Source organism: Stigmatopora nigra, chromosome 1, assembly GCF_051989575.1.
Source record: "Stigmatopora nigra isolate UIUO_SnigA chromosome 1, RoL_Snig_1.1, whole genome shotgun sequence".
Lineage (NCBI taxonomy): Eukaryota > Metazoa > Chordata > Actinopteri > Syngnathiformes > Syngnathidae > Stigmatopora > Stigmatopora nigra.
The window spans coordinates 3,188,702-3,207,693 of record NC_135508.1 but is presented as its reverse complement, the minus strand read 5'-3'; the positions used below and the strand labels follow the sequence as shown (position 1 = coordinate 3,207,693).

Here is an 18,992-nt window from a genome sequence, read left to right as displayed (position 1 = left end):
CAAATAGGGGTCCAGGTTAAGTGTCGTATTTAAAAAAAAAATAGTTTTTTTTTTGTAGACGTGCACTTTGAAGTATTTAGACAGGGTCAAGGTAAGTTAGGGAAGTTAATAAAAAGTAAGAATTATTATTATTATTATTGTTATTATTATTATTATTATTAGTAGTAGTAGTAGTGGTAGTGGTAGTGGTAGTGGTAGTGGTAGTGGTAGTGGTAGTGGTAGTAGTAGTAGTAGTAGTAGTAGTAGTAGTAGTAGTAGTAGTAGTAGTAGTAGTAGTAGTAATAGTAGTAGTGGTAGTAATAGTAGTAGTGGTAGTGGGAGTTGTAGGAGTAGCAGGAGTGGTAGGAGTAGTAGGAGTAGTAGGAGTAGGAGTAGTAGGAGTAGTAGGAGTAGTAGGAGGAGTAGGAGTAGTAGGAGTAGTAGGAGTAGTAGCAGTAGGAGTACTGGTAGTGGTAGTAGTGGTAGTAGTGGTAGTAGTGGTAGTAGTGGTAGTAGTGGTAGTAATGGTAGTAGTGGTAGTAGTGGTAGTAGTGGTAGTAGTAGTAGTGGTAGTAGCGTTAGTAGTTGTAGTGGTAGTAATAGTAGTAGTAGTATAATAATAATAATTATTATCATTAGTATTATCATTATTATTATCATTACTATTATCATTATTATTATCATTATTATTATCATTATTATTATCATTATTATTACCATTATTATTATTATCATTATATCATTATTATTATTATTATTATTATTATTATTATTATTATTATTATTATTATTATTATTATTATTATTATTATTATTATTATTATTATTATTATTATTATTATTATTATTATTATTATTATTATTATTATTATTATTATTATTATTATTATTATTATTATTATTATTATTATTATTATTATTATTATTATTATTATTATTATTATTATTATTATTATTATTATTATTATTATTATTATTATTATTATTATTATTATTATTATTATTATTATTATTATTATTATTATTATTATTATTATTATTATTATTATTATTATTATTATCATTATCCTCATTATCCTCATTATCATCATTATCATCATTATCATCATTATCATTATAATCATCATTATAATCGTCATGATTATCATCATTATTATTATTATTAATATTGCCCTGTGATTAAATTTATTAGTATTGTTATTATTTAAATTTCAACTTTGGTACATTAACACAAAACTTACAAAACGACGCTATTTGGGCTCATTCAATTTTATTTTCATCAATACGTAGTGGCTTTTACGACAACAGCATCGCTCAACGACACATCTAAACTGATTTACGGCATACGTGTGTAACTCGCGCATGCTCACCGTCAACAGGGTAAAAATACACACTAGGAATTACTTGTTTCTTTTAAATTTATAACGTTCGACGTTGCAGTTTTCACATCCGAAGAAAATGGATGTTGGTGAGCTGTTAAGCTATCAGGTATGAAATCGGATCCACCGAATGCTTACTCTATTTTATATACTTTATTTATTTTTGAGAGTCCATTGAATTGCACACGGCGCTTCCGTGTCTCTCTTTTGTATGCGCATGCTTCCATTTAATTATACATAAAATACATACAAATATATTGCTTTCAAAAGTCTTTATGGATCGCGTAGCCGATATTTTGCTTGTGCTTTTAAATAGATTTTTCGTGTTTGTTGCTAACGGGCTAGCTACGGAAAACGAGTCGAATCGCCATTTATTGCAGAAGTTTTCTATTTTACCCTTTTTCCTTTCAATAATCCCTTATTCCAGATATTTCCACATTTAAAGTCACCCACGAGGAACATTGATCTCACAATTTAGCCTTTTTTATTGTCACGGTATATTCTTTTTAAATTGAATGCATTCATTGTCGCTATACAAGTAGTATAAAAAGAGATTTAAAACTTTACCGCGAAGTGCAAAAACAAATAATAATGATAAATAATAAATAAAGCATCAAAGAATAACTAATAAATAAACATTTAGTCACGATCGTGAGTAGTTAGCATTGATAAGTAGTCAACAAAAAGTGACTACAGTAATCCCTCAAATATCGCGGTTATTGTCGACCAGACATGGCCGCGATCCTCGAAAAATCGCGAAGTAGGGTCACCCCTATTATAACTACCTTTTTTTCCCTTCAGTGCTGAGTCCTAGTAGCTAGAGTGTAGATTTTCCCACTTTTGTCAACTTTAAAAAATATATATCCATATTTTTTCATAATTAATAGCAGAAAAAAATCACAAACAAGTGAAGACTGTAAAGTGGTTAGCAGCCTTTTGTCGTTTTAGTGCAAGTACAGACTTTGTAACTACTGAGAATAATTATAGATGCTTTATTTTCACCCTGTTCTCTTCTTCCTAATAATTATTTTTACTTTTATTGCTACTAGAAGTACAAATGTTGTCAAATATTTTCATTTCACATTACACACTTTTTAAGTAGATTTATAATAAGTCATATCAACATATCTCTCATTTTGCAGCCTGATAGAGGAGCATCACGTTCCAGGGAAGATGATGCTGGAGATAACGACCAGAGAAGTGCAAAGCATCCGAGACTTTCAAGTGGAAGAAACAAAGATGGAGCTGATGGACCCACAAAGGACAGTGACGACTTGGTTGTGGATCGGAAGAAAATCCTGGAGAAACTGATGGACCAGGATGAAGATGATCCTGAGGTACAGGCTCTTTTATTTATACACCCAAAAACAACAATTTTGAATGTAAACAATCTTGCTGTCGTGTATTGGGAAAGAAAATTAGTAGTTCTAAAAGCATCATGAGGGACGTCGCCATGCAAGCGTTTAATATGAAAAATGACCGCACAGTTGAATTAAAAAGGAAAATTTAATAAAGTATATTAATATGGAGCTATAACAGCGTTATAACGGCCGTACAGGTAACATTTTCACCAAGATATTCGGCCATTTTATTCATTTTAAGACATTAATAAATCATTATCTTATAATTTGACCTAATTTTTTGTTTGTTTCTCACATCTTTTATACAAAATTGGGACACTTTCACCGGTTTAAAAGGTTTATTTGGCAGTTGTGTGAGGACTGTGGAACTAATTAGAGAATTTACATATAAAGTACTGCTCTACTTACAAAATTTTTAAATTACGAAAAAAGTTCTTGAACCAATTATTTTTTTAAGTAGAGGTATTACATATTATGGACCCATAATTCAAATGCAATTGTTTGGAAGCATAAATCGTCCCGGCATTGAGCAATACAGACACAGAAAAATACATTGTGGACAAAAATAGATAGGTAATAAATAAGTTAATAAATAAATAAATAAATACTAAATAAATACTAAATAAATACATACTAAATAAAGATATGCTAAAGAAATAGATACTAAATAAATAGATACTAAATAAATAAATACTAAATATATAAATACTAAATAAATAAATACTAAATAAATAAATATTAAATAAATACTAAATAAATAAATACTAAATAAATAAATACTAAATGAATAAACAAAAATGAATAAATAAATAAATACAAAATTAATAAATATAAAATAAATAATTATAAATTAAATAAATACAACATAAATAAATAGTAAATAAATAAATACAAAATCAATAAATTCAAAATCAGTAAATACAAAATGAATAAATACTAAAAAAATATATACTAAATAAATACTAAATAAATACTAAATAAATACTAAATAAATACTAAATAAATACTAAATAAATACTAAATAAATACTAAATAAATACTAAATAAATACTAAATAAATACTAAATAAATACTAAATAAATACTAAATAAATACTAAATAAATACTAAATAAATAAATACTAAACTAAGAAATACTAAATAAATAAACACCAAATTAATAAGTACTAAATAAATAAACACCAAATTAATACATACTAAATAAATAAAAAACAAATAAAGCTGAAGTAAGCATTGTTTTAGATCTATAAAAAAATAAATATTCAGCTGCAACAGTATGAACAGTAAATGAAGCTGTTTAAAAATGTATGTATGTGCATTTGCTGTGGTTTAGTACAATTCATTTTTCAAACGATTAGTTCCTGTTTATGTCCCTTTTTTCTTCCTCGCGATCTCCACCCTCGCCGTCGTTTGCCATCTGGCTCAGAGGCACATTTCTTGGCTTAGCAGGTTGGCAAAATACTTCATCCTCGCCTGGTTTTCTAATTGTGTTTCTTCCCCTGTGTTTTGTGTCACTTAAGTACAAAGAAAAAAAACTATTAAGTGGAATGGAAAATTACATTCTGGGCTTTTGACGAAAATGAACATGGACACCTGGTAAAATAGCAGCCAAGTTTATATATTTATAAAATCGGAAAACACGTGAAAACATCGTATTTTAACGCATATATTCCGTATTTGTCGCTCAAAATAATGATGATGGAATCCAGGGTACGGCTTATATGCGCATAAATTAGACTTGACATGTACAGAACTGCAAGATGACAAATAAACGCCATAATGTAAGACAATGAGGCAGATTAGGTCAATTATTTCAAAATAGAGAAAAGATAAATATATAAAATGCTAAAGGCAAAATTTATTTTAATGTTTATGAATGAAATTCAAGAAAAAATTGAACCGTATCTTGCATAAAATGTGAAATAACTTCATTACTTGTGCCTGCCTTTGCTCACTGAGGGAACCGCCATCTTACCGAGGGATGACAAACTAGACCGCTATGGGCACACTTCCTGGTTGTACTTCTCACCTGACTTCCTTTTTGAATTTGTGTATGAGCTGGTAACACTCTTTCGGAATGTGCCATCCAACATACGATCCTTTCGATAGATAAAGTATCTCAGAAATACCACATGCGATGATTTTTCTTAAGATTTTCCCTTAAAAATAAAACATTTGTACTCCTTATTTAAACCATAAATGTGGAGATAAAAATTGTAAATCAGGAGGTGGCTTATACTAGAGAAATTGTAAAATTCAATGATTTTAAGGGTGTAACTTATACGCGAGAAATTGTACAATTCAACGATTTTTAAGGGTGCGACTTATACGCGGAGAAATTGTAAAATTCAACGATTTTAAGGGTGAGGCTTATTTGAGAGAAATTGTAAAATGCAACAATTTTAAGGGTGCAACTTATACTTGGAAAATATACGGTACTTTGGTGTCTTTTTAACATCCGCACACAATGAACATGTATACAGCAAAATATAATAACAAAATACAATAAAGAAATGAAGTGACCAACACATTCTTCATCTGCAAAACCATTGATCGTATTTTCACGACTATAAGGCGCACCCTCAATTATTGACATTTTTTCCATATATAAGGCGCTCTGTATTATAAGGCACACTGTCTATTTTGGAGAAAATTTAAGACTTTCAAGTGCCCCTTACAGTTGTGAAAATACGGTAATTGCTAGTGGCTTCCAGGTATGAAGCACTCACTACACAGCCACCTTTAGAGCCAGCCATTGTGTATCTTTTGGATTTTTTTTGTATAAAATCTTGCAGTGGGGGAGGAGCTATATGATGGAAGATGTTGTAAACTAAGATGGCATCTGCATATTTAACAGTATTGTTTCAGTTCAGGCGTTTGTGTTTTTTAAATATCCGACAGTGGTGGTTTTTCGTTTTTGGTTATCTGTTTTTTCCATATATAAGGCGCACTGTATTATAAGGCGCACTGTCTATTTTGGAGAAAATTTAAGACTTTTAAGTGCGCCTTATAGTCGTGAAAATACGGTACCTTCATTTTATGCTATTGTTACAAAGTTAAAACAAAGAAGAGTTTTCATATTTTACTCTATTTAATCTCTAACTTTGTCTCATATCCTAACCTGTCGTTATGTGTCCACCATCACGGTACTTTCAAGCTTTTAGCAAGCTAGAAGACATTCTCTCTCTTCCTTTTAAAATTCCCCAAAGATGGTGCACTCACATAATTAGGGTGTCTTTTTGTCCTGCCATTTAGCCGTGTGTCGCCTCGGCAAAAAAAAAAAAAAGGCTTCTTATGTTTCTTTCATCTTTACCCTTTTCTCTCAAATAGGCAGAGCCGGTAGACGAGAGCTCGGTGAAAAAAATGATCCTGACCTTTGAAAAACGATCCTACAAAAATCAGGAACTCAGGATTAAATTCCCCGACAATCCAGAAAAGTAAGATTGCCTACTCCATCTTTCTTTGCGTCCAGGCAATGTCATTTCTTTTCTACCACTGTTAGACACAAGCCTTTTTTTCCCTCTGATCTCATATTTTATTCTATCGTGCAGGTTCATGGAGTCGGAATTGGACCTGAATGACATTATCCAGGAAATGCATGTGATTGCCACAATGCCGGATCTCTATCATCTGCTTGTGGAGCTCAACTCTGTTCACTCATTGATGAGCCTTCTGAGTCATGAAAACACGGATATCCTTTTTGCAATTCCGTCCGTACACGCTTACCGTATTTTCTTGCATCTTGACTGCTTCAGCGTATAAGCCGTACCCTTAAAATTGCCTTCAAGTCCTGGCTCAAATGAGTTTTTATTATTTTAGTATATTTTAGTATACTTTAGTATTTTAGAATTTTAGTATATTTTAGTATTTTACTATATTTTTATTTTAGTATATTCTAGTATTTTAGTATATTTTAGTAATTTAGTATATTTTTATTTTAGTATATTTTAGTAATTTAGTATATTTTTATTTTAGTATATTTTAGTATTTTACTATATTTTTATTTTAGTATATTCAAGTATTTTAGTATATTTTTATTTTAGTATATTTTAGTATTTTAGTATATTTTAGTATTTAGTATATTTTGGTATTTTAGTATATTTTAGTATATTTTAGTTTTTTAGTATTTTAGTATATTTTAGTATTTTATGAGTATTTTAGTATTTTATTAGTATTTTGGTATTTTATTGGTATTTTGGTATTTTATTAGTATTTTGGTATATTATTAGTATTTTTGTATTTTGGTATTTCAGTATTTTATTAGTATTTTAGTATTTTAGTATATTAGTATTTTAGTATTTTATTAGTATTTTAGTATTTTATTAGTATTTTGGTATTTTAGTATTTTGGTATTTTAGTATTTTGGTATTTTATTAGTATTTTGGTATGTTGGTATTTTGGTATGTTGGTATTTTGGTATGTTGGTATTTTGGTATGTTGGTATTTTGGTATTTTGGTATTTTAGTATTTTAGTATTTTAGTATTTTAGTATTTAAGTATTTAAGTATTTAAGTATTTTAGGATTTTAGTATTTTAGTATTTTAGTATTTTAGTATTTTAATATTTTAGTATTTTAATATTGTAGTATTTTAATATTTTAGTATTTTATTTTTTTATTTTTTTAAACTCCAAATCAGTATGCCCACTCCGAACCGTATAACTTCACCTTTTAAAAAATTCATATTAATTCCAGACCTTTCAGCTGGTTGCATGTTCCCAAATCCTGTTTAAATATGTCTTTGGACACTCTAGTTGCAGTTCATTTCGGTTAGATCCTCTCATGGGATTTTTCCTTCCAAAATTATAAAAAATACATTTATTAATGGAATATGACTGATCTCCCTGGCCTAAATAGAAAAAAAACAGGAACAAATAAAGTGCTGTTGTCCTTAGCCTTGTCTACATGTTGCCATAGCAGTGGTTGACCTGCTTCAAGAGCTGACAGACATTGACACTCTCAATGAGAGCGAAGAGGGGGCCGAGGTCCTAATAGATGCTCTGGTAAGCTACTTCATATTATACAGCAGAGATACAATTTATTTAAAAACAAAAATATATAATGTGTGTGTTTTTTCACATTTACATACATATATTTATACATAAATACACATACATACACATACATACACATACATACACATACATACACGTACATACACATACATACACATACATACACATACATACACATACATACACATACATACACATACATACACATACATACACATACATACACATACATACACATACATACACATACATACACATACATACACATACATACACATACATACACATACATACACATACATACACATACATACACATACATACACATACATACACATACATACACATACATACACATACATACACATACATACACATACATACACATACATACACATACATACACATACATACACATACATACACACACATACACATACATACACATGTATAAATTTACACTTACATACATATACAGGGTGTCCAAAAAAACAACAACTCACTTTTAGAATAAAATGTACTCACTCAAAGGTTTTCTGGTCATTCTGAAAGTGAGTACATTTTTTTGAGACACCCTGTACATATGCATACAAATACATACATTTATATACATATACATACATCATATATACCTATATATATATATATATATATATATATATATATATATATATATATATATATATATATATATATATATATATATATATATATATATATATATATATATATATATATATATATATATATATATATATATATATACATATATACATATATATATCTATATATATATCTATATATATATATATATATATATATATATATATATATATATATATATATATATATATATATATATATATATATATATATATATATATATATATATATATATATATATATATATATATATATATATATATATATATATATATATGCATATATATATGCATATATACGCATATACATGCATATACATATGCATATATACGCATATACATGCATATACATATGCATACATATATATACATATATGACTGTGGTAGGACCCCTATTTTTAGATATTTTCTTTTCATTGAAATAACAATAAGATTCGAGACCAGTTTCTATAAAATGCCACAAAGAACTTCCTCCAATAATGACAAATGTTGTATTTAAGCACAGTTTGGTCCCAATTCTGAGAAACTGTTATCTTATGCAGTTTTTGTACTTGCTTTTATTTGGCTTAATATAACTCAATAGTTTGTAGCCACTTCTTATTGAAAATGACAATTTCAGTTGTCTTTAAAGGCAAAATTATTACATACTTATGCCGACCCTCCATCTCGAAAAATCAAGAGTAAAATGAAAAAAAAAAACCAATATTGACAGTGTCACACACGCTTTGTTTCATATTTGTAGAATGTATACTTGATCATTTTAGAACTGTACTGTACTAAATCTAATGTGGCTATTTTGGCACTTTATACCCAACTAAAACATCTCTTGCTCATACTCCATCCCTAACCCATTTGTGAATAAAACCTTATATATATATCATTAAACCCCTATCCCCTTATCCCAATAGGGATGCCACAAACTGAATCTCCATTCTCTAACTATTTCCTTAGCATGATGTGGCTAAATCATCCACAAATAGCACAAACGACAAGTTGTTCTTTTTATGTCTATGAATTGGCTTGTTAGCTTAATACTTTCCAACACTCAAAAGGGAGGGAAAAAAACTATGACATAAAAAAAATGCAGTCCATTTACTGGTCAATGGAGCGATATAGACCGCCGCTCGTCTTTACAGCATCCTTCAGGCGAGACTGTTTCAGGACAGCAAGGGTTGGTTGGTTGGACACATTTGTCTCTTCACTTGCTGTTATGCCTCCAAGTCTTCTGTCCTTGTTACTCGAAGGCCAGGTGTTAGCCTTGATAAGATGAATCAAAAAGATCCCTGACCGTCTCCGGTGGCTTATAAATCAGTGCTGACTGTCTGTCTCCTTTGTGTGTAAGACTACTTTTATCCAGATGGACGGCAGACTGAGAGCTTTGTTTGATTAGCAGTCTTGACTGAGGACACTTGCGTTCTCGGGACGCTTTAATGTCAACTCGATTTTATGTGGGCCGGACCATTTTAGATATAATATTTAGATTTTTTTTTTTTTATAAATGGATTTAAAGAACTGGATTAAAATCCCTGAATATTCAGTTTTTTATGGATCTAAAACAATGTTTATTTAAATATATTTTTAGATTTTACAAAGTGATTTTTGAACTAAAAAAACAGAAAGAATGGATTAAAATATGACAATTATTGATTTAAAAGGGGGAAAATCAGCAAAAATAATATACATCTATAATCTGCATTTTATTTTGATCCTAAAACAGAAAGTCGGCACTCATCATTTACTTTCCCGGGCCACACAAAATGATGTGGTGGGCCAGATTTGGCCCCTAGGCCGCCACTTTGACACCAAATATTATTATTATTTTTTTTATAAATGGATTAAAATAACTGGATTTAAAGCCCTGAATATTCATTTTTTTTACAGATCAAAAACAATGTTTATTGGATCTTTTTTTAAATGTATTTTTAGATTTTACAAAATAATTTTTGAACTAAATACACAGAAGAAAATGTTTAAAAAAATGACAATTATTGATATAAGAGAGGGAAAATCAGGAAATGTTATATACATCTCTACTGTTTGTTTTCGTGTTTTACAGCCCCTCTATCTTTTTTAAATTACATTTTAATATTTCTTAATATTTCTTTTTACTTTACTTTGTACTTTATACTTTTTACTCTAATGATGAGTGATGAGTATGTTAATACTTTAGTCCTTTTTTTCTGTTTATGCTTCATATGTACTGTTAACGGATGCACTTTTTTATGTGGAACGTATCTTGTGCTGACCCTGCCCGTCTGTCAATTTTTTAAAGTCAATGTGGCCCCCGGGCCCCTGATCTATACTCATCATTTTAATTTGATCCTAAAACAGAAAGTCGGAACTCATGATTTACTTTCCCGGGCCACACAAAATGATGCGGCAGGCCAGATTTGGCCCCCGGGACGCCACTTTGACACCTTTGCTTTATTACAAGACAGAGATCACTTTTTTATTAAAATGCCTTAAGGTTATTTTCAGTTTTTGAAATGTTTTTTCTTCTCTCTTGTGTAGTTGGAGGGCCAGGTGGTTGCGTTACTTGTACAGAATATGGAGCGACTGGATGAACAGGTTAAAGAAGAAGCTGATGGTGTCTTCAACACATTGGGTGAGTACTTTGACTTAAGATATTCGGCCAATTAAATGTCTATAAAACTTTGCTATGGACATAACGTAACAAATTTCAAATGTGCATTGACACCATTGCCAAAGGCAAATGTCTTTTCAGCATTTATTTAAAAAATAACACAAGAAAACGCACTGATTTCTATTACTAACTGATTGCATTTTTTTTAATCCATTGTTTTGCGTTTTTAGTTCAAAAATAATTTAGTAAAATGTGAAAATATGTAAAAATATTTCTGTTTACTACTTAAACATGAACTTTGTTTCCCATTGAAATGAAAATCAATTAAAATAAATGTTCCCCTTCTCAGACAATTTTAAAAAAGTGATTATGTAGAGATTTTGATCCATTTCTTAATCCAATTTTTAAAAAAAATATCTGAAATGGTCCAGCCCACATAAAATCGGCCCGCGAACTAACCCTTAATTTAGTGTTTAACCAGTTACCTTAGCATACATATTTCTGGTATGTGAGTGTAAACCGCAGTACCCGGAGAAACCCCACACAAACCTAGGGAGAACATCCAAACTCCCCAGAGCAAGGACCGACCCAGGATTCAAACCCTCGATCTTAGAACTGTGAGGCCGACATGCTAACCCAGGGGTGGGCAAACTTTTCGGCCCGAGGGCTACATTGACTTTAAAAAAGTGACAGATGGGCCGGGTCAGCACAAGATATGATACACATAAAAAAGTGCATCCGTTAACAGTACATATGAAGCATAAACAGGAAAAAAAGGACTCAAGTATTAACATACTCATCACTCATCATTAAAGTAAAAGGTATAAAGTACAAAGTCAAGTAAAAAGGAATGTATTAAGAAATGTTAAAATGTCATTTAAAAAAAGATAGAGGGGCTGTAAAACACCAAAAACAAATAAGAGTGGACACAGCTACTGCCACTGGCTTCCGCGTGACGGCGCCATCTTGGGGAAAAAATAATAATTCAATATATTAATCCGGCCCGCCGACGTTGTCCAAACTTCTTTATAGGACTAGGTGTTAAACATTAGGGATATTTAACACCTAGTCCTATAAAGAAGTTTGGACAACGTCGGCGGGCCGGATTAAAAAGCCTAACGGGGCCGGATGTAGCCCGCCAGCCGTAGTTTGCTAACTGCTCTTCCACAAAGCTGTCCATATCCTGACATGACAGAAAACTTTTCTGCCTCTTAACTTTTTTTTTTTGTTGCTCCGGATGACTCCACTGAGATGATTCTTTTCTTTGCCGCTAGATTGAGGCCGAGTCACCGGAGAGCTCTTGAGTTGTGCTTGTGTGTACGTGTGTGTATTTGTGTGTATATGTGTGTATATGTGTGTATATGTGTGTATATGTGTATATGTGTGTATATGTGTATGTGTGTGTGTATGTGTGTGTATGTGTGTATATCTGTGTATATCTGTGTGTATGTGTGTGTATGTGTGTATATGTGTGTGTAAATGTGTGTATATGTGTGTATATGTGTGTATGTGTGTATATGTGTGTGTATATGTGTGTATATGTGTGTATATGTGTGTATGTGTGTGTATGTGTCTATATGTGTGTATATGTGTGTATATGTGTGTACATGTGTATACGTGTGTGTATGTGTGTATATGTGTGTATATGTGTGTATATGTGTGTGTATATGTGTGTGTATGTGTGTGTGTATGTGTGTGTGTGTATGTGTGTATATGTGTGTATGTGTGTGTATATGTGTGTATGTGTGTATATGTGTGTGTCTATATGTGTGTGTATATGTGTGTATATGTGTGTATATGTGTGTATATGTGTGTATATGTGTGTATATGTGTGTGTATGTGTGTGTATGTGTGTGTATGTGTGTGTATGTGTGTGTATGTGTGTGTATGTGTGTGTTTGTGTGTGTATATGTGTATGTGTGTGTATGTGTGTGTATGTGTGTGTATGTGTGTGTATGTGTGTGTATGTGTGTGTATGTGTGTGTATGTGTGCGTATGTGTGTGTATATGTGTGTATATGTGTATGTGTATGTGTGTGTATGGTTTGGCTCCAGATGCGTGTATAGGGACCCCCGCCTGTGTATATTCCATTCAAGTGTGTGCCTGTGCCTGCACGCATGTGTTATGGAGGGAGCTCTTCTAGCTTCAATAAACCTTTTGTCTGCTCTCTGCTCTGAGCCTGCCGTCCTTCAGGAGGCTGTTTGTCAGCTTCTATCCAATCCCCGATAAAGGCCATTGCCCCTCGACTCAGCCCACCCTTTGTTTTCTCTTCCCATGTATCTCTAATTTTCACTTTCATTTGTTTGGGCCCTTATTTTTTCATTCATATTCTGGGGTGGGTGAATGTCCCTCATCCCCTTTTAGCTTCCCAACCTTCATCTTTCCCTTGTGTTCTACCTTCACTGCCTTCCTTTTTTTTTACTTTTGTTCACTCGTATTCCCTTCCCTCATCAAAATTCTACATTATCGCTCACTGTCAGTCCCTTCTGCCGCAGTTGGCCCTGATGAAGATATCATGTGGCAGAAGATTCTTTCTAATCATAGTCTAAGAGGGGAGTAGGGACTTCAACCCAGGCAGACATTTTGATATTAACGCAAACTTTTTATATCCCTTCATTACTATCCTTCAAAATGTGGGTGCCCTCACATAATCGGAAATACAGTTTCTATGTTTTTTGCATATTTATACCTGGCAACCTCGTGCAATTGCTCCCCTTATTAATGATTGCAATTCCCCTTATTAAGCGATAATAAAAACGTACTAATGCAACCCGGCACATATTTACTCACATAGGGCACACTTTAAAATCTAACATTTTCTACAAAATGTACGGGGTGCCCAATCAGTATGCACTGAATTCAAGATGTAAATGTTGATGTTTGACGTTGAAGCTTTACTGTCTGGGTACATTGCTTGCTGACGCGCTATATTTATTTAATGAAAGGTGCTTGGGCGTTTGGTCGCCGGTCTTTTGGTCGCCGGTCTTTTGGTCGCCGGTCTTTTGGTCGCCGGACTTTTGGTCGCCGGTCTTTTGGTCGCCGGTCTTTTGGTCGCCGGTCTTTTGGTCGCCGGTCTTTTGGTCGCCGGTCTTTTGGTCCCTTTTGGTCGCCGGTCAAGTTTTGAGAGTTTACTGTCTAAACCAGCTCTCAAAATTATACTTATGAGAGAGAGTTTAATATCTAAGAGAGAGAGTTTAACGTCTAAGTACTGTTGAAAACAGTAGATATTTAGATATTAAACTCTCATGAATATAATTTTGAGAGCTGGTTTCAACAGTACTTAGATATTAAACAGTACTTAGATATTAAACAGTACTTAGATATTAAACAGTACTTAGATATTAAACAGTACTTAGAGATTAACCAGTACTTAGATATTAAACAGTACTTAGGTAATAAACAGTACTTAGAGATTAAACAGTATTTAGAGATTAAACTGTACTTAGATATTAAACAGTACTTAGATATTATAAAGTACTTAGATATTAAACAGTACTTGGATATTAAACAGTACTTAGATATTAAACAGTACATAGATATTAAACAGTACATGGATATTAAACAGTACTTAGATATTATACAGTACTTGGATATTAGACAGTACCTGGATATTAAACAGTACTTAGATATTAAACAGTACTTAGAGATTATACAGTACCTAGATATTAAACAGTACTTAGAGATTAAACAGTACTTAGATATTAAACAGTATTTAGAGATTAAACAGCATTTAGATATTAAACAATACTTAGAGATTAAACAGTATTTAGATATTAAACAGTACTTAGATATTAAACAGTACTTACATATTAAACAGTACTTAGATATTAAATAGTACTTAGATATTCAACAGTCCTTAGATATTAAACAGTACTTAGATATTAAAAAGTACTTAGATATTAAACAGTATTTAGATATTAAACAGTACTTACATATTAAACTCTCTCATGTCATCATAAAACCTATATGTTGACAGTTATGCATATTAATCTCACACAAGTTTCAGACCATTAAATCAATTTTCGACTCAGACAACCCAAGTCAAGACAAAAATGCAGTTTCTAAATCTTGATTTTATTTCTATTTCCTTGACTTGTTTCTGTGTCATACTAAAATTGGTTTCATGATCTGAAACCTTTCTGTATGATAAATATACAAAAAACAGAAACCAGGAAGGAGAAAAATACATTTTTACGACATTGTCCATCATTATAAGACTGCCGGACACTTGTTGCCGCCGCTTCTAAGAAGGAGAGTCTATCGTTTCTGACAGATGTGAGACGCGTAGAGGACAGATATGTTTCTTTGACACATTATGAGAGCATATCACACTTTCTCGCATTTTTTTTTGTGAGGCCGCAGTGAAGAAATCCGTAACCGTTGCTAGATATATTTTATATGAGCAGTATCGTATAAATCCAGAGCTTTAAAGTTAAGTAGTTCTTTGACAGACCTGCTAAGAAATCCACCAATTGATGGTTTTTGTAGCAGTGAGATCCAGGACCAAAACTAAATATATTCAGTAAAAAAATATATATATACATGGCTGTTTTTTTGCTGAAACTTTTCAGACATTTGAATATTTTTGATGAAACAGAATTGGTAAATGTTTAGAATTTCGATTCGATTTGCCTAAATGAATTAATTAATTGATCCAAATCTGTTCGTTATACCCCAAATATCATTAGAAAAACTGAGATTATACTTTTTTTATTATGCTTTTTTGCTGAAACTTTTCAGACATTTGAATCTTATTAACGATCGGAATTGGTAAATTTGTAATATTTCGATTTGCCTAAATCAGTGGTTTTCAAAGTGGGCGGTACCGCCCCTCGGGGGGTGGTGTGAACTTTCAGGGGGGCGCTGACGAATAAACAGGCGAATGGGGGGCGTTGAAATAGTGAAGGGGGCGATGGAGCAATTACAGTAAAATGTGATGTTGGTGTTTGTAGAAAGACCGGAAAAATTGATTGTCTGTAATAAAAAGTCGACAAAAAACAAGCTTTATTGAAACAAGAAACGTTGTCTGCTCGAGCGCTCACGAGCAGCGCGCATATACCGTATATCACTAATTGTCGCGAGTTTATCGTCGATGCAGGCGACTGGGGAAACCAGTGTGTGTGTGACAAGGCTCCTCACCAAACAAAGAAACAAACTTAACATCACAGAGCGCGGTGATCTGAGACTGCTCCTGACAAACCTTCATCCTGATGTTGACAGTCTGATTGCAATGCACCAAGCCCACCCATCTCATTAGGCAGGACAGTTGTTAATGGTTACTCGTTCAGTTTTACAATTTATTTCAAGTTCAGTTCAAGGTGTTGTAATTGAAGAATAAATGATAACCATTTTTGTTTATTAAAATTGTTTTTTTTAGTCTTCAAACTGTTTGTGATTGAAGAATCAACCAATTCTTGTGACATTTAGCAATATAGTCGTTCTAGCGTTCGTTGGAAAGGGGTAAAGAGGGGGGCGTTGGCATTTTGGCCCGGCGGTGAAGGGGGCGGTGGCCAAAAAAGTTTGAAAATCACTGGCCTAAATGAATTAATTCATCAGTCGATCCAGATCTGTTTGTTATATCCCAAAAATTAGAAAAACTGAGATTATACTTTATTATAATTTTTTGCAGAATTTTTTCAGACTTTTGAACAAAACGGAATTGGTAATTTTTTAATATTTCGATTCGATTTGCCTAAATGAATTAATTCATTAATCCAGATCTGTTTGTTATATCCCAAAAATCATTAGAAAAACTGAGATTATACTTTATTATAATTTTTTGCAGAATTTTTCAGACATTTGAATCTTTTTAACGAAACGGAATTGGTAAATTTGTAATATTTAGATTTGCCTAAATGAATTAATTCATCAGTCGATCCAGATCTGTTTGTTGTATCCCAAAAATCATTAGAAAAACTGAGATTATACTTTATTATAATTTTTTGCTGAATTTTTTCAGACATTTGAACAAAACGGAATTGGTAATTTTTTAATATTTCGATTCGATTTGCCTGAATGAATTAATTCATTAATCCAGATCTGTTTGTTATATCCCAAAAATCATTAGAAAAACTGAGATTATACTTTATTATAATTTTTTGCAGAATTTTTTCAGACATTTGAATCCTATTAACAAAATGGAATTGGTAAATGTTTAATATTTCGATTCAATTTTCCTAAATGAATTAATTCACCGATCCAGATCTGTTTGTTATATCCCAAATATCATTAGGAAAAACTGAGATTATACTTTTTTTATTATATTTTTTTGCTGAAACTTTTCAGACATTTGTATCTTTTTAACGAAACAGAATTGGTAAATGTTTAGCATTTTGATTCAATTTGCTGAAATGTATCAATTAATCGATCCAGATCTAATCGTTATCCCAAAAATCAGTAGAAAAACTGAGATTATAATATTTTTTTTATTAATACTAATAGCCGAACTTGTCATTGCAAGCCACCTTTTTTTTACTTGTTACATTTTGTTGATTTTTCTTGGTGTCTCAAAACAGAAGTTTGATATAATTTATGCATTTTTTTTAAAATCTTTCAGCCATTATTGAAAACATGGCAGAGTTTAAACCAGGCCTGTGCACCGAAGCATCTCAGCAGGGACTCATGCAGTGGCTTCTCAAAAGAATCAAGGCAAGAACCCCACTTTTATTCAGATATCCGTAATCTTAAAGTACCATATTCCCACGACTATAAGGCGCACAAAAAAGTCTTACATTTTCTCCAAAATAGACTGTAGGGCACCTTTTAATCCATGGATGAATATCTGATAGGTTCAATTATTGACATTTAATTAAATATATTGCAACTCTGATAACCTTATAAGCGGATATACAAACTTCCTCCCGATCTCCAAAGTATCTCCTCGAACAGTAATTTGTCGTACAGCTTTAAATCCATAAATCAAAACAATTACAAGGTTAGTGATTAATCCAACATGTGTAAGCAAAAACATCTGTAACTATAATAACAATTAAGTTATTTAACAATAATAGAAGAGGAAACTAAAAATAAACTCCGTTTGAATAAAAACAATCACGCCTTCATTTGGCATAACCATTACATATATAGAATATAATAGTACTACAGAATATATAGAATATAATAGTACTACAGAATATATAGAATATAATAGTACTACAGAATATATAGAATATAATAGTACTACAGAATATATAGAATATAATAGTACTACAGAATATATAGAATATAATAGTACTACAGAATATATATATATATATAATAGTACTACAGAATAAACCCAACAATATCGAACCGCAACGTAAGATTATGGCTACGTGAAACGTATATCAAGCGACCGGATGGCTTTTTTAACGGCTTGCCATCAATTTTGATTTGCCAAGTCACAAAAATGAAATGATGACATGAGTACATTGTAAAATGGCTAAATCAGTGGTGTCAAACATACGGCCCGCGGGCCGGATCCGGCCCGTCTGGTGGTTTGGTACGGCCCGGGGAAGAAAGCTGCATTGTATAAAAAAAAATATGAATGTTCTTTAAAATGTGTAGTTCTTGTATTATCCGCTAGGGGCGCAGTGTTTTAGTACGTGCAGACAACATGAATTGACATTTATTTATGTTCTTATGTTATTCTCTTGATCATAATATATTGTTCATAATGTAAAAGGAAAATTCTGTTAATAAACATTTTGATAATTTACTCATTCTTTGCACTAATTATTAGTATTAGTGACTAATACAAAAGTGGGCGTATTGTTAGTTCTATGTAATTTTGCAATGAGTTTACTGGTCCGGCCATTCCTGGCTGCGTATATAAAAACGGTGTTTTTAAAATACCGAAATAGCACTCGTTATTGACACGGAGGCTAAAAATACAATGCGCCGTATAGTCGTGAAAATATGTTAATACTCCAGCTCTTTTATATGCATTAAAATGCCGTTATCTAAGTTGTTGCTGTCTTTTTATTCATATCCAACCGAATTGTGGACCTCCTGTGATCATCTGTATATGAATAAAC

At 31.7% G+C, this 18,992-nt stretch overlaps 1 protein-coding gene across 1 annotated transcript in view; it reads left to right on the top strand.

The window, feature by feature from the left end:
• Positions 1-1,297: 1,297 nt before the first annotated feature.
• Positions 1,298-18,992, top strand: part of ctnnbl1 (catenin, beta like 1) — a 45,935-nt gene continuing 28,240 nt past the window's right edge. The window contains exons 1-7 of the mRNA XM_077718038.1: positions 1,298-1,467; positions 2,501-2,695; positions 6,049-6,155; positions 6,270-6,411; positions 7,624-7,719; positions 10,905-10,998; positions 17,534-17,625. Of these exons, the coding sequence (XP_077574164.1) occupies positions 1,438-1,467; positions 2,501-2,695; positions 6,049-6,155; positions 6,270-6,411; positions 7,624-7,719; positions 10,905-10,998; positions 17,534-17,625 (756 nt within the window). The 5' untranslated portion in view covers positions 1,298-1,437. The remainder of the gene's footprint in view (positions 1,468-2,500; positions 2,696-6,048; positions 6,156-6,269; positions 6,412-7,623; positions 7,720-10,904; positions 10,999-17,533; positions 17,626-18,992) is intronic.